The 27,245-nt window shown below is 41.7% G+C and overlaps 1 protein-coding gene and 1 long non-coding RNA gene across 7 annotated transcripts in view; one reads left to right on the top strand and one right to left on the bottom strand.

Moving 5' to 3' along the window:
- Positions 1–27,245, top strand: part of CFAP54 (cilia and flagella associated protein 54) — a 243,621-nt gene that overhangs the window by 186,155 nt on the left and 30,221 nt on the right. For 5 of the 6 annotated variants that reach the window (XR_012905249.2, XM_075933789.2, XM_075933754.2 and 2 more), the window contains 9 exons: positions 1,799–1,968; positions 10,849–10,951; positions 13,303–13,441; positions 15,402–15,559; positions 15,760–15,951; positions 17,988–18,114; positions 20,171–20,326; positions 23,212–23,320; positions 26,122–26,227. Coding sequence is in view for 5 of the 6 variants with exons in the window: in XM_075933789.2 (XP_075789904.2) it covers positions 1,799–1,968; positions 10,849–10,951; positions 13,303–13,441; positions 15,402–15,559; positions 15,760–15,951; positions 17,988–18,114; positions 20,171–20,326; positions 23,212–23,320; positions 26,122–26,227 (1,260 nt within the window). In the remaining variant the exon portion in view is untranslated. The remainder of the gene's footprint in view (positions 1–1,798; positions 1,969–10,848; positions 10,952–13,302; positions 13,442–15,401; positions 15,560–15,759; positions 15,952–17,987; positions 18,115–20,170; positions 20,327–23,211; positions 23,321–26,121; positions 26,228–27,245) is intronic. The other variant, XM_075933762.2, reaches the window with a different exon arrangement.
- The window catches only part of LOC142830216 (uncharacterized), a 46,938-nt gene continuing 46,289 nt past the window's right edge, over positions 26,597–27,245 (bottom strand). Inside the window, exon 3 of the long non-coding RNA XR_012905263.2 lies at positions 26,597–27,036. This is a non-coding gene — a long non-coding RNA (uncharacterized LOC142830216). The remainder of the gene's footprint in view (positions 27,037–27,245) is intronic.

The following is a 27,245-nucleotide window of genomic DNA, read 5'->3' on the forward strand; positions in this document are numbered from 1 at the left end:
GCGCGGCTACACGCGGCATGGACTAGGTAGTTCGGACTAGGCTTCCTAGTCCGAACTACCGTTACTCCTCATTCCACGAGGAAGCCTAGTCCGAACTACCTAGTCCATGCCGCGTGTAGCCGCGCGGCACGGGGTTCGAACTAGCCGGGATTTTAAAATGGCGGCGCCCGGCTTATGCAAATGAAGCCCGGGAAATTCAAATCCTGGGCTTCATTTGCAAGTGCGGTATGCCTACATTACCCTCCTAGTTCGAATTAGGAGGGTAGTGTAGACATACCCATAGTGACTATTTCAACGAAGAGGTTGGAGCTAACTGGAACATGAAGACTAACATACCCATTCACTTTTAGAGATGGTTCCTTCAGAATATATGTGAGTCACTTTGATGGTATACTATAATATGTGGATAAACAGACATTAATTCTCTAGAATCTCTGTCAGCACATTTGAAAGAGAAGCATTCTGTTTTCATTGTGTTGTATAACTTTGGAAATCACAGCTTCAGAGATATAACAAAGTAAAATAAAGATTTAAAACATTTTGAATAAACTTACTGGAGCCCTTAATGGCATTAATACTGCCGGCATTAATTCAGCCAAATCAATGGAAAAGTTAAAGAAATACCTAATGTGGGAAAGTAGTCATTCTAGTGTCAGTTGATGGTTCTCTCCTTGCAAATTTATTACCCTCTACTCAGAACTCTTTACCCTGGAAGTCAGGCTATTGATTATTATCTTATTCAATTGTTTATTGCATATCTTAGATATTTAACCTCATACATTGGGGTTTATCCCTCTCAATAATTATTCAGAAGTGGAAGAGCAGATTATTCCTCATTTGCCTACTGCAGGCTTCTTACACTTACCTCTGATGCAGCTGTCGTTGGCCATTGTCAGAGATGGAATGATGATCTAGATGAACGTTGCGTCTGACAGAATTCCTGTGTTGCTTAGTTGGTTACTAGAAAGTAATACTAAGCTGATCCATACTTGAAAACATGCCACATATAAATTTGAAACAAGTTGGAAGATGGCTTATCTTTCAGAGACAGCAAAATACTTGAGACACATAGTACAGGCTTGATACTTCTGATGTTTCCTTTGAGACTTACCCTACCTCTGATTTTTAAGCAGAGTACTCTTTTGAGGTCATTGTGAAGTTCTGCTTAAAAATGGATGGCATAACATGTTCCTATGGCTTTTAACTAAACTCCTTCTAGAGTCCTAAGGTAGATAAGTTTTTAATTTAAAGCGAACTTTCTTTCTGATCTTGTTTTCCAAGGTCTCCTGCAGCTTCACTTAATGTGAATTTGAGGGCCTGCAAACTAATACAGGGACTTTCAGAATACATGCTCTACTTACTAATTATAGTGAAGTTATATTTAAAAAAATAATTATTTCTTTCAATATGAAAGATACTTTCATTATTTTATTACAATTGAAAATTACTGAATCTTTAACTGTAACTATGCTATAAAGATGGAAATAAAAACACTTAACTGAATAATTACTAATTATATTTTGTTAAGGTATACAGTACTGTATCTTTTGGTGTACTGTGCTCAGAGGCATAAATTTCAATATTGCCTCTAAAGTTAAGTATAGAGTGCTGCTTCCAGTTCTTTGGGTTTATAAGCAGATAAAACAATTAAAGTTGCTTAAAGAAGTAGTGCCTTGTATTCAGGTTGGTCTATTTCAAATGATGGGAAATCATGAACAATAATTGCACTTTTTAAGCAACTTCCTCTTATTTGTATTATTTCTTGAAATTAAATGATGCTATGATGTTCTTCTCTTAGGGGATTTTATTGACAGAAGCTGAAGAAAGGCTCAACTCCCTTGTAACCAATATACAGAATAAATATGATGGAAAGATTTCTCAATGTTTTGCTGTAGAATTAGAGACTATTATTGAGGCCACGCTTCAGCTCACAGCTATTTCCCAGCAAAGACATCAGGCTGCTTTCAGGTAAAGGCCAGCATGGCCAGAATGCATTGCATCTTGCTGATTGTAAAAATAAAAAACCAAAAAACCCTAGCAAACCCAACAATTCTCTGTGCCCTCAAAGATACCTGTATATTTCAAACTTAAAAGAGACCCAAATTAACAACTATAATTGTCTGGCTATACTGAAAGGACAGGAGACACTTGATATTATTTTAAGCAGGATACAATTTTATTATTAGATGTCTTGGACTACTGAGCAGATAAAATTATCTGATACCTCTGGTATCCTGAAATAGCTGCGCAGTTTAGATGTACCCTAAGTGCCAAGCAGAAGGAGACTTCACGTGCTCTCCCTGCCCCCTAGGCCAATTAGGGTTTAGGGGCAAGGAGAGCGTGCAAAGTCTCTTTTCTGCCCTGCCCCTATCCTGCAAGGAGCGCATGGCTCTTCTAAGCACTGAACACTCCTTGCAGGGTGTGGGCAGGGCAGGAGGAGACTTTGTGTGCTTCTCCCCACCCCAAGGCCCTGATTGGCAGGGAGAACATGAAGTCTTTCACTACCTGCATTCTGGCGTGCGGTGCTTAGCATCAGCCACCAGGGCTGACTCTAAGTGCCGCACACTCCTGTGTCCCTAGGCCTTTATTGGCCTGGGGGCGGGGGAACAGCAGGACCTCCGTGAGCTGGATCAATCCACTTGGTGGGCTGGATCTGGCCCATGGAGGCCCTTTTGCCCACCCTGCCATAACCTAACTTCCTTCTGTATTCACCATAACAAAGCCCTCCCTTAACCTGCTGTAAAGAAGATGAAAGCCCACCCTCATTCCTCCCCACCTCCCCCCACCAGCCCAGCACATGCACACAAATTCCACTTTGGCCTGTCTGGTGACGAGGGAAAAATTACTTCCTAGCTCCCCTACAATTGAGCAGCTAGCTTGATGCCCATAGAAGGTCCTGACCAAACTTGGTATTTTGCCATTTTCAAAGGAATGGGAAGTGTGGATGCTGCTTTGCTTCGTCTGAGGAAAAGGGACTTTTCCCAATGGTTCTTAGGGGATGAGTCAGTGTCACCATACTGGCGCACTCTACTTTTGCAGAAGCTACTGAGCCCTTCCTATAAAGTACTATATACTCCTTCCCCTGGCAAGCCACAATGCCCCTACTCCTTGTTTAAGGTGTGGTGCAGTCATTTTTGTGCATGGCAACTTGCATTAAGATTATGTTGTATATTTCTAAGGTTTGTTTTATTTAAAAAAATGGTATCAGTTGCTCTAGCTAACATGTTTATGATGTTATATTTTCAGAATTAAAAAAAAAACCCTAAGGATATATTGAAAATTAGAATCTAGAAATTTTAGCAAATGCCTGCCTACATTTGATATAATTTTATTTATACAGCAGAACATCTTTTTTGCAAACTTTTTTTCCCTGAATTTATGAATTTATTAAATTGATTTATTTTAAACTCCCTGTTTTTCCCTGGCCTAAGACAGGATTTTGCAGATTTATTCATTGCTGTCAGATCTGAATTTTAATTCTAGATTTTAGGTATAAGCTCTGTTCTAATTGCATTAATGTAGTCTTTAATAAATTTGCATAAATTGGATATTAATTGTACTTAAGTATATTTTCCTTTAATGCAAATTAATCATACTGTATGGAATGCTGTTCTATTTTCATGATTTTCAGATTTCCCCATAATTTCTAAACCTCAAATTTTGTGAAAATTCCAGGTGCTTTTTTAGCTCTTCATAAAATTGAGGTTCTCCTGTACTTAAAAAAAAGCAGAGTAAAGAGATACACACTTTCCATATAGATTTCTGTATAATAATCTTCACATCACATTAATTTTTCATTTGGGAGAATTTTCCTACTTATTGCCTGCTTTATGTTAAATAAATTATTTTTGTAAGAATGATAACCTTCTTATAGTAGTTTTTGGTTTTGATGTCAACTCTTTCCTTTTAGCTATGTCTTTTCTTAGATATAACAAATACTTACATTGCAGCGGGCTCTTAACTAGTGTTTTCTCTAATATTTTGCATCCATGAGAGGAGTGAGTTTTGTCTTGTGCACTAATATTGAGGTCATATGCACTTTTTCAGATGTGTGCCACCATTGCACCCACCAGTTACTAACAAATATCATATTAATATATTAATGTTATGGAAGAAAGAATACTAAAACAGCCCTTTCCCAGTCACAAAATAAAAAGAGCTGTTAAATCATAACTTTCACCCAAGCATACTTACTAATGTTCCAATGTACTGGGTCATGCCATCAGTTACAGATACGGTAAAAGGACACCATTCCCCTCCTCACACACACACATAACTGCAAAGTTTGAACAATATGCTGTTTTTCTTAAAGACCTGTGCTGCAGTGCTACACACAAGTAATAAATGGTGGCTGACAATGTTCCATCTAACTTTTTCCATCCATGTGCAAATACATTTTGTTACGTGCACTGAGGCATGTGCAGATATGCACCACCAATAGAAACACATTCTGTTGTCTGTAGGTGCTGCGCTAATTAGTTGGGCAGCATTTGAATCTCCTCTGGATGGCCACCCAAACTCTCAACTCACTGAGGAAGAGTTAAGTTATACATTAGCAGCATCAGTGCTTACTCTTAAATCTATACAATTACAAATTGGGATTTGCATTGGGAGAGATAATCAGGGATTATTCCAATGGAAAAAAAGCTAAATATCATCTTAATTAGCATAAATTCCCATATATGCTATTATTTAGCCTATTATTTAGGCAGATGCATCAACTACCATCCAACAACTGCTGAACTGTGGCTATTTCAAAATGGAGCTAAGCCCTAATTCATGCAATCCATACCGCAGCCTCAGTCTCTGAATGCGTGTATTTATTAACTAGAAGACTTAGCTAGCATTGCTTGAGTCTGGAACTAGCCCGGGGGTGTGGCAATGCAGGCTGTCCACCACCTGCTCCCTATGGCCAGCCTGAAGCAATGGGGGCCATGCAACATGGTGGGCAGATGCTCCCTGGGTGCAGCTCGTTGCAGTGGGGACTCTGCTGCTGACTAATGGCTGCTCCCTAGGGCTGGGGTACTTGCTGCCAACATGTGGCTTGGGCTCTAGCCCAAGTGGGGGCTTCCAGAGGGGTAGCTGCCATCCGCCCACACTGAGATCCAGCTATGGCCCCGGCCAGAGCTCCTGGAAGAGCAGCTGCCAGCAGCAGCTCCAACCCTGGGGAGGGGCCAAAGCTAGGGCCAGGGCCACATGCTGGCTTCCCTGCTGCTCCTGGGGCAAGGCAGCTGTCTGCCATGGGGCCCCACCTGGTGCAGCTGAGCAGCCGAGCAGCTGCCATGCAGCTCTGTTGAGGAGCCTCAAATTCTTGGTGCGTTCCCGTGCAGGCACGCACCTTAGAGAAACACTGCTCTTAACTAGTGATTTAAACTTAGCTTATTACCAGGTGTGATGGGGCGGACAAAGCCCCACTTCATCACTGGAGGCCTTTCAGCATCCTGCCAGCAGCAGGAGCAGTGGAAAAGTCCTCCGAGCTGGGTAGATGGGCAGCCTTCACTGGAGCCAATCAGGGTATGGTAGGCTGCTAGATAAAGAGCTGCTAGCTAAGGCCAGTCAGTTCCTTGTTGGAGCTCAACCCAGGCAGGCCTCTGGGCTTACTGGGGAACACCAGAACTGTGGACAGCTCTGAGTGGGAGCTAGGCCCTCAGAACTGAGCGAAGCTAGACCGTGCAGCTAAAGACCAGCCAGCGCCACCTCTGTGGAACCCTGGACAAGGGGAATTCAGCAACAAGGCCCTAGAGAAGGGCTGGATGAAAATGGCATCCCGGGGAAGTGATCACAAATACTGACCTTGAAGCTTGGCAGGTAACTCCTACATCCAGGGTGTGTCCAGACTACAGGGATTTTTCGAAAAAAGTGGCCTTTTAAAAAAAAAATCTTTACCTGCATCTAGACTGCCGCCACATTCTGTCAACAGTAAATCAAAAGAACGTGGCGGTTTTGTCAACAGTGGAAAACCTCGTTTTACGAGGAATAATGCCTTTTTTTAAAGTGCTCTTTTGAAAAAAGGCACTATGTAATGCAAACTTTTTTTTTTTTTTTTTGATAGACAGCATCCAGACTGCCTAGGTGCTCTCTTTTGAAAAAGCAGCTTGCTTTTTCGAAAGTACTGGTTGTAGTCCAGACACTGTTTTTCGAAAGAGGCTTTTTCAAAAGTATCTTTCCAAAAAGCCCCTTTGAAAGAGGCGTGCAGTCTAGACATAGCCATAGGTTCCCTGGGCTGGGACCGAAAGGAGTGGGCGGGCCTGGGTCCCTGCTCAACCCCTTGCAAACCACACCCGGGGAGGGGGCAAAAGAAGAGGTCTGAACCTTGGCCAAGGACTGAACTTTTGACTCGTCCGCAGACAGGTGAGATAAATACTGCAAGACCCCATTAGCCACCAAGGGGTGCTTTCACACAGGACTGAACATATTACACCAGGGATGAATGAAGAAAAAGGTTTTAGAGGATAAGAGGGAACCCCTCAGCCTGGGTCCCTGGACTGCAGCCAATAAAGCCACTATTTTTGGGGGCAACTCTTCCTGGTTGGGGGCTGGAATGGCATTGCTGCAAATGGCAAAGAGGAAGCTCTTTCTCTGCTCTGCACTTGCCTGGAGGCTCCACCTCCACAGCTCCTCTTGGCTGGGAATCACAGCCAATGGGAGCTACAGGAGGGAAGTGACTGTAGGCAAGCATAGGCTGTGCAGAGCCACCTATTCCTCGCCACCACCAAAGGGGAGCTGTGCCAGGTAAGCAGCCCAATACACCAATCTTCTGTCCCAGCCCTGAGTCCTCTCCTGCACCCTAATTCTTTCCCACCCCACATCCCATACCTGAGCCCCTCCTGCACACTAAGTCCCATCCAAACCCCACAGCCTCACCCTGACTTCCTGCTCTGAGCCTGCGCCTGCACTCCAAACCCTTAGTCCTAACCTTGATCCCTCTCCCTGTCTTGCACTGCAAATGCCTCTCACTGGCCACTCCAAAGCCCCTTCCCACAGCTGGAAGCATCACCCCTTCCCATATCAACTCTGCTGCCTCATCCCCCAATCCCTTCCTGCATAGTGAACTTCTCATTTTAGCCTCACCCTGAAGCCTAAGGGGGCCACACAAAATCTAGTAGCTCTGGGCTCCCGGAAGAGTTAATTTGATCCTGTTTATCACCTCTTTATTGGCTAATCACCAATGTTTTAGTTTACTATTCCATTGTTCCATTATTTTTATGCTGAGCTTCGTGGTCTTCTGAGAAGTTATCTATAATCCAGTTATATTCTCAGGTAGTCTAGCATGGGGCTGGGCAAAATATGCCCCGGGGGCTGGATCCAGCCTGCCAAACCATTGGATCTGGACCCCCTACCACCATGCCAGGACCCTCAGGCATGTAGCCGCCGCAGTTTAAAGCACAGTCCCTGTGGCTCTCTGCTCTGCAGCGAAGGGGAGGCTTTGTGCAATCTTCCTACTTCCACAGGCAGAGGCGGATATAGGGGAGGGCGAGTGGGGTGGCTGCCCCGGGCCCCGCACTTCAAGAGGCCCCGCTCATGTGCCGTGGCGCCATAGCGCATGTGCTGTGGTGCAGCAGCGCATGAGCCATGTCAAAGGGAGGCCCCACGAAATTGTGCTGCTGTGGGCCCTGCAAAACCCTCATCTGCCCCTGCCCACAGGTCCTATTGTCCAGAAAAAACCAGCCAGTAAGAACTGACCTCAGCCAATCTCTCAGCCAGCCAACTGGAGCTGAGAGATTGGCTTGAGAGACTGGGGTGTTGCAAGCCTCTTCCCCACTTGGAGTTGAGAGCCACGTGGAAGGAGCAGTCTTCATTTTCAAGTGGACTGGGGCTGTAGCAGGCAGGGATCCCAGCTTGCCTTGGAGGTGCTGCAGCCTGCGCGTCAGGAGACACTTAGATAAACTCCTCCCAGCCTGCACCTGCCTCTGGTACCCCAAACCCTCCTGCACCCCAATTCCCTCCTGCAGGTCACCTTCCAAACCCTCTGCACCATCTGCCCCCGGTGACAACTACCTCCATGGCTCTGTACCCACTCCTACACCCTTCCCCCAGGCCAGAATCCTCTCCTGCACCCGCACCCCCTCTCTGACACTACACCCAACCCCCTGACCTAGGTCACAACCCCCTCCTCCACCAAACACCCTCTGACCCCACACTGTCTCCTGCACCCTAGTCCATTACCCTGTGCACCCTTCTGTGTCCAGCCTCCAAACTAGATCCCGCATCCCCTGCACAGAAAAGTGTAGCCCTTGACTACTTACCAAAATCTTGGAGTGGCCCCCCCAGAAAAAAAAATTATTGCCTACCCCGGTCTAGGGTCAAAGCCAACCAAAGAGAATATTTTCTCTTAAATACATGGAATGATACTAATACTGCATTGGGCTTATCTAGCATTCTCATTCTGCAGAGTGCTGTACAAACATCTAACTAAGTGAAGACATTAGCATAGCACAACTGTCTAGTATTTCAGCTGAATTGTCTTTAGATAATTTAAAAGAAGACAGAAATTATCCTGAAGTCCAGCAGCAAGGCTATGATTATTTTGTATCACAGTTAGGAAATATAGTGTTTAGTGGAGATGGGGAAACGAGAACTCATAAACTGCCTATAGACATTTCTCCTAATGAAATCCTTGTAGTCCACTGTTGCTATTAAACAGATTAATGCTGCTATAAATTTCTCCAAGATAAAATGCCAAACCAGTATGCAATGACTGCTCTATTTTTGTGATTGCCACATCAGTTTTATGAAACTCTCTTGTCAGTATCCAACTATATGTGATTTCTCTCCTGGCATTGCCAGAGGATTTTCCCTAAGGCTGTGTCTAGACTGCATCCCTCTGCCGACAGAGGGATGCAAATCAAGCACTTCGGAAGTGCAAATGAGCCTGGGATATTTCCTGGGCTTCATTTGCATACTCGAGTACGGGCGCTGTGCTGATCACGCGCCCTTTCGAAAGTGAAAGTAAGGCTCTGCCGACAGCAGGAAGCTTTTTTGGAAGATCCTGTACTCCTCATTTTTTGTCCTCAACTTCAGCAGCTGAAGGTGCTTCAAGTGCTTGTACCACTTTGAAGACTGTCCTGGTGAGGGGAATTGTCACAGGGCTCACTCACCACACGCAGTGACTACTGCCTGACATCCGTGAGATTAGCTCTGGCAGCCTTCACTCTTCACCGTGGCTACGCTTTACTTTCACTTTTGAAAGGGCGCGTGATCGGTACAGCGCCCGAACGTGAGTATGCAAATGAAGCCTGGGATATTTAAATCCCAGGCTCATTTGAACTTCCGAAGTGCTTGATTTGCATCCCTCTGTCGGCAGAGGGATGCAGTCTAGATGTAGCCTAACAGTACTCAAAGGAGTGGTGGTGCTCTGCCATCTGTACCAAGCTGAGGGTGTAAAAGGTAGAACTTCCCTGACTCTCCTTCAGTTCCTTCTTACTGCCTGTTCTCCGTCAGAGTATGTCTACACTGCCACCCTAGTTCGAACTAGGGTGGCTAACATAGGCATTCGAACTTGCAAATGAAGTTCATTGCAGGAGGAGTAACGGTAGTTTGAATTAGGAGCTTTAATTTGAACTACCTAGCCCGTGCCGCATGAAGCTGCGGGCAGGTAGTTCGAACTATAGGGCATTTAAAAATGGCGGTGCCTGGGAACATGCAAACAAAGCCCGGGATATTTAAATCCCGGGCTTCATTTGCAAGTTCGAATGCCTACGTTAGCCACCCTAGTTCGAACTAGGGTGGCAGTGTAGATGTACCCTCACAGAGCAACAGTCACTCTTAATGTGGAGGGAGTTGGAGACTGGCAAACCCAGAGAGGGGAGAAACAAGTAAGGTAGGAAGTAGGGATGTTAACAGGTAATCAGTTAAACAGTTACCTGGTAAGCATCACCCTTAAAGGGTGCTACTTATTGGGTAATGGTTAACTGGTATCCGGTAGCACTGACAGGCCCCCCACTCAGGGCTGCAGGCTGGGAGCTGGCAGCCCTGCGCGGGGGAGAGGGGAGATAGGGAGAGAAGGATGGGGCAGCCATGGTAGCCCCCCACACAGAGGCTGAGAGCAGCTGAGCTGGAGCGGCCCCTGCCTGTGCCTTTCAAGCTCTCCAAACCCTCTTAAAATCAGGAATAAGGGATCTTTCAGAAAGGCTTTATTTTCCGAAAGATCCCCGTCTAGACTGGCGCTTTTTGCTGGCAAAGCCCCGAGCCGGAAAAAAGCGGCAGCCATGTTTATGCAAATGAAGCGGGGAAGATTTAAATCCCCGCTTCATTTGCAATTGCGCTTTGTCTAATTTGTATCCCTTTTACGGAAAACGGGTGCAATCTAGACACAGCCAATGGGACTACCACTACTACAAGTTGCAGGGCCTAGGTAGTTTCAGTTTGGGAAAAGAGGGAAGACTAACCATTATTAACATAGCTGTCTTGGTTCTTATTGCTGCTGGAAGGTTTTCGTATGCAGAATTGATGAAAGTCAATCCAGTGCAGACTTGAGACATATTGATAGGGTGATATGAGTAGGGTAATGTGAGTAATCTCAAAATGCTACAGTTCACCCTTTGTTTTTCTGCAGAAAGAAAGGACTGTGTCTTCCAGTATGATCAATCTAGCATTTTTTGAAATTTCACAGGGCCTGATTCCTGTTTACATTAAGGCAGGGTTGGTGATCCTCTGGTGTGCCAGCCACACAGGGTTTGACCAAGTATGCTTTTTAGTATTAATTAAGCAAAATCTAGTCAATAACTGCTGGTTCAAAATCAGAAATGATCTAGATATAAGAATGATTACATAAAAACATAAAATTTGTATTGTATTAGTTGGTTTGTTTATCTATTTATTTATTTTACAATATGTTCCCTCTCGCAGTATTGCTTTGTCTTTGTCTGCAATTCGACTTCTTCAGGATGCTAAAATTTTCAGGAAGAATGTTCCACATATTCAGCTAAATATACAGCAAACAGAGAGTCGAGTATGTATTGATACAGATTCTACTTTTTAAATTATTTGCTTAAGTAAACTTTGACTTTTTTGTTGCCATCATAGTAGTTAATATGCTGTGAGTATTATATATGCAATTAGGATACTTTTTCATGTTCTACTTCTTAGCATCAGCATTTTCCTCTGCCTGTAAACCCCATAAAAAGCAAAACAAAAAAACCTACCAGGGGAGTACCTTGTCGTATTGACCTATCCTCCTCCCAGTTGTTGTGCTACTAGATAGAAATCCAAGACTTTCTTTTATATTGTAGAATATAGATTTGAACTTCAAACCTTCCCACAAATCTTTCAATGCTATAAAATAAACAGGCAATTTGACTTTACTATATCTAAATTGTATGAGCAAATGTACTGAGTGAGAGCATTTCACTGGGAGAGCCAAACTGACGTGCATTTCAGCACTGAAATCTAAAATTAGTATAGGGTCTGATCAATTGTCCTAATCTCAATAGTTGTCTAAAGATTGACAGAACTTTAACTGAGATCTTTTTCTACAAGTTGAAACTCCCTAAGCAGGGACTTTCTGGTCCAGCAGCATCTATGGTTTGGCACAGATGTTGCCAGACCAGAGAGTCCCAGTAGAGGACCAGCAGTAGAAAGCAGGGCTAGCAGGGCAGTGGGCTGCCTGCCTTTAGTGAGTTATTGGCGGTGCTGCCCAGTGAACATCAGCACGGCTGCCCAGTGGGGTTGAGAGACTTGGCAGCTGGCTGCCTGGCTGGGCAGGGAGCCACAGCAACGGTGATGATGGCCCAATGGTGCTGGGAGCCTCTGCCATGGCAGTGACCTCGTGGGGTCCACAGCAACAGCACATGGCTGCTTGGGGGAGCCAAAAGCCTTGGTGCACCGCTGTGGGGGTGAGGAGAGCAATGGCACGTGGCTGCAGGGGGAGGGGAGATGAGAGTCCTAGCATGTGGCTGCCCGGTATGTGGTTGCTTTCTACTGCTGGCGCTCCACCAGGACTCTCTGGTCTGGCAACACTAGGAGCGGGGCCCTAAGCCCAGTCGGTGGATGGTGAATACTCAGCAGCGTGGGGCCCCAAAAGCGTGGGGCCCAAGGCATTTGCCTTGCTCGCCTTGCCCTAGGGCAGGGCCTGCTGCCTGGGGGAGCCAAGAGCCATGGCATGTGGCTGCCTGGAGTGTCACCAGGCCTGCAGAGCCTGCAGCAGGTAGGGAGCCAGCCGGAGGCCATTGGGCTAGGCTAGAGCTGAAGTGGGGGGCGGTGTCAGGGGGACCAGAAATGATCTCCCCTGGTTTGACAAAATCCCTCATCCAGCACCATTCAGGTATTGAGGGTGCTGGACCAAGGAGATCCAAACCTATATCTTTATAGTCCAACATATTGTAGAGCCATCTGTGACTACACAATGAAAAGTCAAATATAAGATATACTGTAATAGTCGTTAAGGCTCTCACCATTAAATATCTGTAAAGAAGACTAATTTTTAAGTTCAGAAACCAGCTTTGTAGCTAATTTTTATCATTGGTTGAAATCATGCAAGCCATTTGATGGCACGAGATATTGGCATCTGGGCTGTGGAACTCGGTTTCAGAAAGGCTGTTTATAATGGATTGTCAGTGGTATAGAAGGTTGGGTTGGAAATTCTTCTGAATGTTTTCCAGTGATACATTACATTCAGAGGTTTTTTTTTTTGTTTGTTTGTTTGTTTGTTTAAAAAAAAAAAGTGCCAGTACTCAAGGGGAAAAGTTGTTGGAGGTGCCAGTACTGTGTACCGGGCAGTACCATCACAAAAAAAGCACTGATTACATTCATTTTTAGTTCTGATACTTAATGACCTGTTTGACTTGTTATTGGTTTAGGGTTTAATATAGGCCTTTATGCACCTCAGAATACTGAGTTCTTATTTGGGAGGGAAAAAGAAAAAAATGTGTAGTAGGTTTTGTTCTGGAAGATAACTGATTGAGGTACGTTAGACATTTGAAATGTTAGAATTAATCTCGGTGGATTAATGGGCAAAGTACAGATGGGGTGATCAAAAGTGTATATTAAATGCACATAGTCCTTCAGTTTTATCATCGGAATGTGTATATATATTCTCACATCATCACAGTTTCATTTTCTCTGCAGTCTTCATTATGTTATTCAGTTTTAACTTAATAAATCACAAATTGACATCTGTAATAAAAATGATTCACCCAAACTGAATAAACTTTTAATTATAACTTTGCTATTTTAATATATGTGTATTAATTTGTTTTGTGTTAAGTTTATGTATTTATCAGTATAATATAAACAGGCCTACATTATTTGTGTTAAAATATATTCACAGAATAACTTTTTTATTGTTTTTTGAAATATAATCAGGATTCTTATGTAGACAATGTTCAGATGCCTTGCAATGCAATAGCACAAGAACATATGAACATACGTCTGTGGCTGAGATGTCGCTTGGCATTAGTAGCTGCAGTAACATCACAGATCCGTGGCATTGGTGACGTGAAAGGTACTGTTATCCTTGCTCTTGTGTCTTATATTGTAAGTTCTTTGGGCAGGGAACCATATGTTCTTGGGTGACTGTATAGGCCCAGTATAATGGTCTTCTGATCCCTATCTCAACTACAGTATGAATAATAAAAATATTAATGTTAGAACAATCAGTAAAAAATTGTTTCTACTGAATTCAGCCAATAGAGCCAAGAAAATATTCTATTTTGGAGTTTGATCTTTTCCTCTAGTTTATAAAGTATTAGCCATTAAATCAAAGAAGTATTATTTAATGCTCATTACCCTTTAAGCAATTAAGTTAAATAGGCACACTTAGTTTTTAAAAATTATTGCTGCTACATATCTCTATTTTGAGCATACCTCAAATACTCTTCTGCTGTGCTGACTTTATATAGCTCCTATAAATGGAAATGTTCTATTCCAGTTTATTTCCAAGCTTTTGAACATGACAGTATAACAATACTTTATGCCACTAATTGCACAAAATTGCTAGGGAATTTTTTTTTATATGAGATTGTATATCAGTTAAACAATTATGAATTGATGTTAACTATATTGTATTATCTATATATGTACAAATTAAAATATGTTTAAATTGTATATTTATAATTTATATAAAAATATATATTTAATTCTACTTTCACTTTGAAAGGTGACTGTAAAATGTTCTTGTTTGAGTCTCATTGATTCCAGACTTAATTTTTTAGTTGTAAACCGAACTGTTGTTTTTCCTACTTAAAGTTCTGCAAGTTCAATAAGGGGTCTGCAAATCTGTTCTTTCTGGTGTAATCTCTACTAACATAGGATTGCTCTAAATCGGGGCTACTCAACTTTGGAAGCCTCAATGGGTACGTCTTGACTACAGGCTTTTGTCAACAGAGGCTTTGTCAACAGATATTGTTGACAAAGCTTCTGTCGACAAAGAGCGTCTAGACTACATCCAGTTCTGTCGACAAAGCAAGCTGCTTTGTCAACATGAAAGTGTAGACGCAAAGGACAGAAGGTGTTATTTCATCTACACTGTCGACAGAAGTCTGTCGACAAAAGGCGTTATTCCTCGTAGAATGAGGTTTACCGCCATCAACAAAACTGCCGAGTTCTGTCGACATTATGTCGACAGAACTCAGTGGTAGTGTCGACGCAGGTATAGTTTTGTCGACAAAAGTCCACTTTTGTTGACAAAACCCTGTAGTCTAGACACACCTAATACTCACAGTACATGCCAAGGACTGCAACTTAAGTGTAACTTACCTGCAAGCATATATGCAAAGGGCTTTTTTCACACTGATGGGCGTGAATACAAAGCACTTCCCACAATGCTATGGTGCTTCTGGCACCTCCTCTCTGGGGACTAGAAATACTGACATCCTGAACCTGGCTGTGCGTCTTTCAGTGCTCACCCAGCCCGGGAGACGCCTTGCCATTGTGGAGCCTGTTCCCAGTGGAGGCCATGTTCAAAGGATCCCACCTGCAGGCCATGTATTGAGCCTCGCAAGAACTCAAACCTCCCACTGGGCCACAAAGAAACGGGCTGCAGGCTGCTTGCGGCTTACGGGCCGAATATTGAGTAGCCCTGCTCTAAATTATACTAGTGCCACTCCTATGAAGATTAATGGAGTTTCAAAATTATAACTGACTGCAGATTTTGAAGACAAGAGGGGAGTTGAGCAGGTATAATTAGAAAGTATCATTAGTCTTGAAGAATCTTCATTACTTATCCTCATGAAGAAAAGAACCCAATTTGTGTGTGTTTACAATGCTGACAATTTGAAATTAACATTTTTTCTTGTAAATTGAACAAATTTGATATAGAAATCAGCAAAACATAATAAACATGGAATCATATTAAATCACTTTTACAGTCATTTTTCAAAGAGGATGTCACCTTTAATGCTGAAGAGAAAGTTATTGTAAAATCATTCTTATTTTATTTTTATTAATCCCGTTCTTTCCTTTAGAAAATGACATGACTGAGTGCTCAAGACTAATAAATGAAGTAATAATAGAAGCAGAGGCCTTCAATGACATTGAGACACAGGCTGAAGTGCTGGTGCAAGCTGTTATACTTGATCTGCAAGAAAGGCGTCCAGTGACCGGCATTAAGCTTCTTCTGCAGGTTTGAATGGAAACAAAGAATAGTTGTTAGTTTTTTGTGGCTTTGACAAATAAAACTGCTGCCAAGACAAAATAAGACTGAAATAGTTAATATCTCTTAGATATTGTGATTATAAACATACTTTTTCATTTTATTTACGGATTTTTATAAACAAACGGTAACATTGGTTAAATTCATTTATGTTATCTGTGTTCAAATAGGACATAATCAATTTACTCCAAGAAAAGCCATTTATTTCCCCGAAGGCTTTTTTAACACTAGTGAAAAGTATGCTTCTGCTAGCTGACATATTGACAGCACAAATGGATGAGGACACAGAGCATCACTCTTCTGCAATTGAACGATTAAACTTGTTAATTCTGGCTCACAAAATTACCATTAAACAGGTGAGGGTGAGTTAGTGATTTATTTTAGTTTTGTGTGATTTGCCAACTCGTCATACTCTTCTGATTTGCATCTTACTCTGGAAACTATTTTAGCAACTCATTGGAAAGAAAGGGTGTATGTAATTAAATTTCTTCCAGTTTATACACTGTACAGAATTAGTCCTTCTTACCTAATTCCTACAGACTCATGAAGGTTAGGTATAAACATAGATAATCTGTATTTTGAATACTATCCAGTGTCGTTTGAAATGGATAAGCACTTAGGATCCCAAATACCGGTTTAGGTACTGAAATAAATGGCCTAATTTTTCAAGGATGTTGAGAACCCACAGCTCTCATTGAAGGATAAAGATGCTCAACACCTCTGCAAATCCAGACATCTCATTAAATATCTAATTACAGATTTAGGTGCCTAACTTTAAGCATCCTAATTTGAGAATTTTAGCCTGGGTTCTTCACTCAAACCAGAAATCAAGTATAAAATAGCAATATTTAGTATTCAGAGATATTCACATAACTAAACTCTTAAGTGTTGTAAATAAAGTGATCTTACATAAGAATTTAAACATAAATACACTTAAAATTCATCTAAATGCATACAACTTGTAACAAAAGTTTACAGCAATTTGCTATTTCCTTTGTTATTGGGCTTCATTTTCTTCCTATTTATTTGGCTCACAAATGAAGCTTTCAGATTAAAATCTTTCCTTCCTTAAGTGTAGACATGCAGAGTTTTAAACTATTAATTTATGTCTCCAAAGCTAGATGATCAAGTATAAAATGCTCCAGCCTATCCTCTTAGACTTCCATCTGTGGAACTTGCTAACCCGAATAATTCACAGCCTGCATAAGTGCAGTTCCCAGTTTCCTTGGCTCCCCCTATGTCAACAGTGCTTGCAGTGTTGGCACATACATTTATGTTATTGTGAGACCGTTGCACATTGTCTTCAAGATCATTTCTCAAATCTAGCAGTACAGGTTGAACCTCCCAAATTAGGGACTGTCTGGTCTGGTAACATCCATGGTCTGGAAGGAAGGACCACAGAGACAAGAGAGCCCTGTAGGTGAGAAGCATGAGCCAGCTAGAAGTCCTGCAGGTGCTGGTAGGGGCTGATCCTGCGGTGGGTGGGGAGTCCAGCTCTGGGGAGCCCTTGCATCAGCTGAGAGGAATCCCCAGCCCAGCTGGGAATCCCGGTGGCAGTGGGGCCAATGCCGTCCAGGGAACCCACGCTTCAGCTGAGCTGGTGGCAGATATGGGGACTCTCCAGCTGGGAAACCCAGTGGAAGCAGGGCCAGCAACAGCCGGAGGGGATCCTCAGCAAGAGTGGGGCTGGTAGCAGCCAAAGGGAATCCCCAGCCCTGTCCCAGAACCCCAACAGGAGCGGGGCCAGCAGGAAGCCCTGGCTTGACTGAGAACCCCTGTGAAGAGGGGCTGGTGGTTGCTGTGGAAATCCCAGCCCGAGGAGGCTTATCCTGGAAGCCCCAGCAGTGGGCAGAGAAGCCCAGGCTCTGGGGATGCCCACAGACTCGAGAGGAGCCTCGACCTCCCCTGATCTAGCAAACTCTGTGGTTCGGGACCACTCAGGTCCCGGGAATGCTGGTGTACCAGAGAGGTACAACCTGTAGCAGTATTCCATCTCCAGAACCTAGGTGTCAGAGAGGTTCTGTTTCTGAATGACTTTCTGGTTTGTGGGAATTTTCTTCTGGAGCCCTTAATCATGTTTAAAAGCCTTAGATTCATAAACCAAATCATGAGCTCAATGTCCCTGTGTCTCCCACTTCTGGGATACATTTTGAAGTACCCAACTTAGAGGAACTTACTTCTCAATGGAGAGGACAATAGGAGTTAATTCAGCAGCTTGAAGGTTTTCTTCAATGCTCTTTCATAAGACCCAATGAAGTCAGTCAGTGGGGCTTTGGACCTGTGAGAGCAAACCCCTGTATGCATTCAAAGTGAGGAATTACAACCTGGATCTATATAAAATGGATGTATATAGTTTGTATTGTGTATAACTTGTCTTTATAAAACACAATTTTTCTAGATTTTTACTTTTGGAGAACAAACTAAGCAGTGCATAAAAGACCCTGCATTGACAAGTCCTGTGGTTCCTTTGACAAATAATTACTTACCAGCTATCAACCTATTAGCCAAAGTCAAAATGAGGATTGGTAAGACATATTAAGTACATTCTTGCAATAATTTGATGAATATTTGAAAACTAATACCAGACTAACTGAAATTATTCTAAACTAACATCAATTTCTAATTAAGTAATAGTAAAAATGTAGGGAAAATATGCCCTTCTGAGATCTTCACTAGATGGATGTAGTCACTGCAAACAGCATAACAACTATGTAGTCACGGCACAATTATTAGAACAACTATAACAATTACAACGATTTCACATAAATATTATAGATTTGTATAATGCATGTATATTCCATATAATTTGCATCTATGTATCCATTTATTTTGTTTTTCTGAGTGTAATGTAAACAACTGCCTAGTACAATATACAGTTTTCAATTAACTTTTACTAAGAAAGAATGAAAGTTATTAACAGCAGCACGTTGAGGGCCACACAACATTTGTTCTATGAGAATTGACCATATATTACCCTTACTCCCTAATATATAGATCCTCATGGGGAATCATCGCAGAACAGTTGTTATGGTACCTAAACAATTCTTTTTAAAAGAGCAGGAAATAATCTGGGCCAATATTCCTTCTCTCAGTAAAATAAGTTATAATGTTTAATGCTGTGTATGAGTTGTTAATGAACAAATAAATTCTGGTCCATTTGTCTAATGTAACTAGCAATTCATGACATTTCTTTGCAAGTAACTTGGAAATACACTGAATATTCCCAGGAAAATAAAGCTCTAAATTCTGTTAGAGGCTTAAATTACTGGATCTTTGTCAGTTAAAAGCCAAATGTTTAAAAAGTTAGGACATTGATAGTTAAGCTTCTCAAACAATATTAATATTTCCTGTTTATTCCATCCTGCCAATTGTCTTTAGGTATGGTATTTGAATAATATTTCATTACAGATATCAGTATGTAGAACAAGGCAGAGAGGTCTCATTGATTCACAAAGGTGGCTATGATATAGTTATGATAGAGTTAGGGCCTGTGGGATGGCACTCTCATCCTGTGAGTGACCTCTCACGAGTGACCTCCCCAGGCCAAGTTCATGTGAATTTTGTAGGGCCTTGGATATAGTATTTTTTTTGCCCTGCATGTGTGTGCAGGGTAGGAAAAATGCAGTGTCAGTACTTTAAAAGGTTTGATGGGTCAGCTGCCCATATGTGATGTGGGGAGTTTTATGTAGATCTGACTCTACAGTATGGTATTTATCATGTGAACTTGGGGCAAGATCATGTAACTTGAATGATATAATCCCAGTAGCTCCAGTTATTTTCTTTATCTTCATAAAAGATGTATGCCCAATGGTGCTTGTATACATGTAAAATATACAAAACGTAAAGAGAAAAATCCCAAATACAATCACTTACCATCCATATAATTCTAGTTCACACCGTATAAATCATTCTGCAAAAAAATAACTTAATTTGGTGAGTTTTTACCTTTCAATCTAAACTTCTCGGAAATGCTTAAGAGAACAGATACGCTTTACAGAATTCTATGCAATATGTCAAAGAAACCTTTTGGAGATTTCTGGAAGTTTTGTTTTTGTGTAGATTCTGAAAGTTCAAGTGAAACTAGGGAATGATTCCTGGCCATTCCTTTCAAATATCCTATGGAAGGTCTGGTTCCTGTGTCCCATGTGAACCAAGCTACTTAGGATGGTTTATATAAACTAAATTTACATCATTTTGTGTTGAAAGATCTTCAAGAGCTCTCAGCTCCACAGTACATCATTGAGATATTTATGCCTTTTAGATTTTTGGAGTTTAGTATTGTAAGGACACATCTACACTGTAGGACAAAAGTCAAATTAAGATACACAACTTCAGCTACATCAGTTGCATAGCTGAGGTCGAAATATCTTAATTCAGCTTTTGGCGCTGTCTACACAGTAGGAAGTTGAAGGAAGAACACTCACATTTTGTTATTTTGAAATAACGTCAGTTATTTTGAAATAACACTGCTGTATAGATATACTATAAAATAATTCTCACCACAAGGAGGTTACTTCCTTTTTACAATATTTGTGGGTTTTAATAATTTACTCTTATCTGCATAAAATGTTTTCTTTTCAGGACATGCATTAGCTCAAGAAGTAGCTTGCGCATCCAAAAAAAAGAATCCATTACAATGGTTATCTGCTCTCCGTCATTTAGAAACAGCATTGGAGCTTTGTAGAACATCTGCAACAAGAGAATTAGATCTGGAAGCAGAAATTCTTTTTCAGAAAGGTAAGCAAACTACCTTTCTAACATATTCTTATGCCTGCAATGTACCTTAAAATAGATACATGCTCTTGACATTTCCCACATTGACAGACTGAATTAAAATATCGCTACTGCATTTAATTATACTTGACTATATTTAACATATTTTAGAAATACAAGAGGGGTTTCATGGAATCATTAGGACTGAAAGGGACCTCAGGATATCTTTTCTTCTAGTCCCCTGCATTGAGGCAGGGCTGCATATTATCTAGACCATCCCTGACAGGTTTTTGTCTAACTTGTTTTTTAAAACCTTCACTCTTGGGCTTTGTCTACAAGGCAAGGTTTTTGCGCAAGAAGCTTTTTGCAAAAGAGATCTTCCTCAAACTTCTTGCACAAAAGCGCATCCATACCTCAAAAGCAAGAGCATCCACGCTTCATGGACGCTCTTGCACAAGAAAGCTCTGATGGCCATTAACAGAATGGCCATCAGAGCACCTGTGCCTTTTCTGATGGGCTCTTTTTGTGCAAGAAACCCCTGCAGAGTATCCACACATGCCTTTTTGCGCAAGAGCTGTAGCACAGAAAGGAGTTATTCCTTGTGGAGAGAGGAATAACTCTACCAGCAAAAGCCTGCTGTCCTGTCAATTGACTGTATTTTTTTTTTTTTGCACAAAAACACATTTGAGGTGTGAACGCTCTGCTGGTTTTTGCACAAAACTGCTGTTTTTGCACAGGAAACTTGTAGTGTAAACATAGCCTTTGAGATTCCAAAACCTCTCTGGGAAATTTACTCCAATGCTTAACAACGCTGACAAGATTTTCCTAATGTCCAACCTAGACTTCCCTTGCAACAATTTAAGCCCATTGCTTTTTGTTCTATCCTCTGAGATTTTCAAGGACTTTTTTTTCTCCATCTTTCTTGTAACAATCTTTTATTTATTTGAAAACTGTTCTATCCCCCCTCAGTTTTTTCTTCTCCAAGCTAAACAAATCTAATTTTTCAATCTCTACTCAGAGATCATGTTTCCTAGACTTTTAATCACTTATGTTGCTTTCCTCTGGACTTTCCAATTTTTCCTGAAATGTGGCATCCAGAACTGGACACAATAGTTCATCTGAGGCTGAGGGGGAAATCTCGCTCCCCTGGGGTACAGAGCCCCAGAAGGGTCCGAGGCCGGAGGTCAAATCAGTGAGGCAGGAGAGAAACCTAGAAGGGAAAACTTTATGATGCATGCATGCAGGCTGTCACTTCCAAGAGTGAAGCAGCAGCCCTGACAGACAGATTCAGGTATCCTATATACAGAATGCTTAGACAGTTCAGTTGTGGATTGTTCTTCTTTAACATATCAAAGTCTCAGCAGAAGTACTCTGAGACTTCTGTTCACCCCAGGAGTGCTAGAAGTAAGTTTTTACAGTACACAAAGCCACATGAGAACTTGAGTGGAGGAGTCTACAAGGCAAACTGTGACAAAGATAAGGGTTTACATGACAATTTGTGACAGACTAGGAGTATCCATGAATTTGAGATAGTCATTCGTAAGGGTCTTTGATTAGAGTTAATTTGATTTCACTCTGATACAGGGAGAGAGGCCTGGAAAACTTTTTAACCCTTACAGCAGTTTTCTTTAGAGAGTTTTGATTTCTGCACAGTCCCCCCTTTGACACAATTGGAGTTATTTGATTTTTCTCCCACAAGGCCTTATGTATAGTGGAAGAATTATTACTTGTGTCTTGTTTACAATAATCCTGCTAATTCATCCTAGAATTATGTTTGCTTTTTTTGCAGCAATGTTACACTGTTGACTCATATTTAGCATGAAATCTGCTATGACCTCCAGATCTTTTGCCACAGTACTTCTTCTTAGGCAATCATATCTCATTTTGTATGTGTGTAGTTGATTGATCCTTCATAAGTGGACTACTTTGTATTTGTCTTTATTGAATTTTATCCTATTTACTTCAGACCATTTCTCCAGTTTGTCCATATCCATTTGAAATTTAATCCTTTCAAGCACTTGCAACCCCTCCCAGTTAGGTATTGTCCACAAACTTTATAAGTATACTCTATGACATTATCTAAATCAGTGTTGAAAATATTGAACAAAAACAGCCCCAGAACTAAGTATGTAATAGTGTAGTTGATTAAATGATTAACCAATAAGCCACTTATTGGCTAACACTATTGGCTACATACAATCCCACCCTCCTGCCCCTACAGCTCTGAGTAAACTTTTTAGTGGGCTGGCCAACAGCCTGGCTCAGTCCCAGCTCATGCTGGGTCCCAGCATCAACCTTTGCTGCAGCTGTGCATTAGAAGCACTTTAAGAGCTGGTGCGCAGGTATGCTGGTTCAGTCCCAGCTCAAGCCAGTTCTGACATCAACCCCTGCTGCAGCTCTGCATTATTAGGAGATAGGGGAGCTGGTGGATGGGCAGGCTGGCTCAGTTCCAGCTCATGCCAGGTCCTGGCATCAACCACCACTGCAGTTCTGCATGAATACTATGAATGCTATTATTGCAGAGCCGCAACAGGACTTGATGCAGGGACAGGGTCCCATTAAGTTCATTGTAGTTGAGTGAAAGTCAAATAAGTTGTAAAGAACAAGCTGCAATATTGACATGCTTTGTTAGATTCTAATGACATTTAGGTGATGCTGTGTTTCCAGAGTTAATGTAACTATTCCATATATTTCAAGAAAGAATAATACTTCACTTTGGAATAACTTTTCATACTGACATCACACATTATATTTAAAAGCAAATTATAAAAACCTGAATATGTGCCTGTTGCTTATCAGTAGGAGAAAAGGAAAAGCAACATGTTACCCAAGTTGCCTGCATGAAAAAGGAATTTGGGTCTTGCAGAGAAAATAAAATAATGTAAAACTACTTTGTGTTTCTTTCTTAGGTAAGGTAGAGCGCCAGATTACTGAAGCAGGTAACAATAAGTCACCACTAGCTGCTGAAAGCCTTCTGGATGCCATAAAAGTGAGTCAACGAAATGATCAAAACTTTAGGTAAGGAACTCTGAATATGTGTTTCCAAACATGCCATTATGTGGTGTTTGGCTGTATTCTGGAACTACAACTTCTTATGTAATGTAAATATTGCAAGGGTTTAAATATATATTTCCATGCACACTGAAATAACCAACACATAAGTATTACATTAGATAAAAAGATTCAAAGGGGTGGTTATGTAAGTCTGTAAGGGTGCATCTACCCAGCACCCTAAACTCAAAATAAGACACGCAATTTGTGCTATGTAAATTGCATATGTTATTTTGAAACTATTTTGAAATAGCTTATTTTGAAAATTGTCATATTTTAAAATAACACACTATTTTGAGCCATTCCTTATCCCTTGTGCAAAGAGGTTTACCAGAATGGTGAAATAGTGTGCCCGTTATTTAAAAAAATATTTCAGAATAACAGGTACGTTGTGTAGATGCAGGGTAGCTCCGGTATCTCGAAATAGCTGTGCAGTGTAAACGTACCCTAACTGAAAAAACTTAAACAGTGAATAGCCCTGCAACACCTTAGACTAACAAAAATGTAGATGGTATCATGAGCTTTCATGGGCACAACCCACTTCTTCAGATGAATGGAGTTAAGGGGGCCAGGGTAGAAATAAATAGCAGAGAAAGAGAGGGGATGGGGAGGGAAAGAGAAGAGGAAAATTGGAGAAAAAGTATTGTCAATTAGTGTCCATGCTAAATGAAGCTTATAGAGTGGGCTCTAAGTATTTTAAGTACCTGGTTCTTGGGTACTTAGAATGACATAAAAAGGAGAAAGCTTTGTGTGCTGTCCCTGCCCCCTAGTAAAATCTCCCAGCTCCCATTGGCCAGCTTCTGGCTAATAGGAGATGAGACATTTTGCTGATGTCAGGGGCAGAGAATGAAGCTTCCTCACTCACCCTTCGCCCCGCCTCTTTCCGTGTGCCGGAGCAGAGCCATATGGAGCAGCTGCCTAGTGCATAAGCAGAGAGTCTGTAGAGCTGTTGGCTGGGAGCTGCATAGGTAAGTGCCTCCCAGTCACAGCCTGTCTCTGGCACCTCACCTGCTCTCTCCCCTCCAACTACCTGCCACAGGCCACCACCCAAACCCTCTGTATCTCCGCTCCCCACCTCCTCCAGGTCACAACCACCTCCCAGACTCTGCACCTCCTCCCCCAGGCCAGAATCCTTTCCTGCACACATACCCCTCCCTGACTCTGCACCCCATTCCTCTGCCCCACATCACCACCCAAACCCTATGCAACCCTTCCCCCAGGTCACAACTTCCTTCCAGACCCAGCACCCCTTCCTACAGCTCTCCTCCAGGCCAGAATCCTTTCCTGCACCCATAAGCCCTCCTGGACCCTTCACTCCAAGTCCCTGTCCCAGATCATAACCCCTTCCACCCAAATTCTGTCTCAGACCACACTCTCCCTCCTGCACCCCAGTCCTCTATCACAAGCTCCCTTTTGCATTCCACCCACCATCCGAGACTCTGTGCCCCCTCCACAGAAGTGCGACCCATGACAGCTTACCAAAATCTTGGAGTGGAAATTATTGCCCACCCCTGTTCTAGAGAATGACACAGTACCATACTGTGTTAATATAGAATTCACAAGCATCTAATTTGCCATATTCCTTCTAACAGAATGTATGGCAAAGTAGATATAAGATAGTTCTGTACTAGAGTCTTGGGTACTGTTCTGGATTGTGCCAGAAGTGACCTTGTGCAGGTGCTTAGTTATCTTGTCTGTGAAAGAGGTGATTTAGCGTTATTCTGTAATATGTGAAATGTTGGTTCAGAAAAAGAGTTGTGATGTGCACAAATTTATTTACAACAGTTTTGAAGAGCTTGGTCTAGACTCGTGCTCTTTGATTTTGAGGTTTAGTTCTCCTTTCCTTGGTCTACACAACTGTTTGTAGGAATGTATTTCTTTTGTTTTGCTTCATAAGAATCACATCTCTGCTAGAATTTACCACAGTAAATCTGTGAATTGGCAATAGTTCAGCATGTGGTTGTGCTTGAAAAGAGGAGTACATAATCTGAAGATTGTGGTTTGCACAGGAAGTGTCGTGAGTGCTAGGAGGACCTAGAAATACTTTAGAGCCAAATAGGAAGTCTTGACAAGTGACAGACACCTTCAGGGAGCAGGAACATTAAGGAATCTTTCCAACCATAGTGTCTTAACCTACTATAATAAAGACACATAGGAAATGGCCCAGAGAGACTGTGAAGATGACACCCTGCTTGAAAATTTAGGGTCTCAGAGTGAGATTTCAGAGTTGAAGGTGGAATTATGTTCCCCTGTACCTCATCTGAGTCCAGCAAGGGGATGAATGGACTGATTTGCTTTGTCTGGACATGTTTTGTTTATTCCTGGAAGAGGAAGGACCCTCCTATAGGTTTAGCTGGAGAGCTGTATTCCAAATCAACTGTCCACCAGAGGAAAAAAAATGAGTCAGTGGACATGTGACCCATACTGAAACATTGAATTATGTAGAAACACATCAAATTGTGTACGTAGAACCAGACCATTTTGACAAAAATAGCTTTTGTTTACCAAGTTTGCATATTACACAAAATATTTTTTTCATATTACTAAGTAGCTATGCTATTTGTTAGATTTTTTTTGTCTGATATGGTATACCTTTTTTACTTGAACTCTTTACATCAGGACTGGATTTTTTTCTTAAAGCTTTGCTATCTCAGAGTTACAGACTGGATGGGATTTTACAACCTGTATTATGCAAAAGTTCAGTGTGGATAATTGTAACAGTCCCTTTTGGCTTTAAAATCAATGCATCTTTGTGTTTATTTCTGCAGATTGGTAAGGAAATCCTACCTGGAGATAGCACTGTTATATTTCCATTTGTCTGTATACCAGGATGAGGCTTCACAAACCATTAAGATAGAGGCATCCAAAACAAAGGTGTGTATACTCCTTTTTTTCTTTTCTTTTTTCTTTTTTTTTTTAAAGATAACCTCCTCCGAGCATGAATCATCGTTTGTTTTTTTAGCCGGGTGTGGAAACTTCCACAATATATATTACAAATACATAATAGTAACATAAAGTACAGCAGTAGAATTCTAATTTAGTCAGTTTGGTTTATGCTATTTTTTTCCAATGTTAATGTTGTATATAGAAATGACTTAAAATATACAGAAAAGCATTGAGGCCAAAAGAATAATACCCAAATTACTCATAGGAGCATGCTGCACCACCCCAAAAAACAAATACAAATTCTGCACAAAATATTTTAAAGTTTTGGACATTTTATTTGTCAAACTACCACCACATAATCACACCAGCTTCAATTCTTTTGGTAATTTATTTTAAAATAACTATCATCAAGTATGTTTGTCACAATACAGACACACACAAAAATTCCCTCAGGAGTAGAGAGTTGAATAAAACCCTATGACCACCTAGTTCCTGTTTCTTCTTCGAGTGGTCCCTGTGGGTGCTCCACTCATGGTGTTGGGCTCATCCCAGCGCCTCAGCTCGGAGGCTTCGCGTAGCTGTATTCAGCTGGGTTGTGCATGCGCAATGTGCAGATGTGCTGTTTGTGCTCTTTGATATTTGCGCTCACCCAGCTCCCCGCTCAGTTCATCTCAATCGTCCCTGGCCACAGACGGAGCTCCGATTTCTCTCAGCAGTTTTTCAGTCCCCTCAGGGGATCTGTAGATAATGACTTGTAAATAGTTATTCCCTCCTTCATTTGATTGATCTTCTCTTATCTTAAAAAAAAGAAGAAGAAGAAGAAAGAGACTTGTTAATACTTCGTTAAAAACCTCAGCTTCCTGCTGTCAGGGAGTCAAACTGACAACACAATTCACAGGAGGTAAGTTGAACCCAATCATGCCTGGATCCCCAGGTTTCAAAAAGTGTGTGCTATGCCGGGAACCCATGCCAATGTCGGATGGTCATTCAGTATGTATACACTGTT

This window comes from Pelodiscus sinensis, chromosome 1 (assembly GCF_052426305.1).
Source record: "Pelodiscus sinensis isolate ZL-2025 chromosome 1, ASM5242630v1, whole genome shotgun sequence".
Lineage (NCBI taxonomy): Eukaryota > Metazoa > Chordata > Testudines > Trionychidae > Pelodiscus > Pelodiscus sinensis.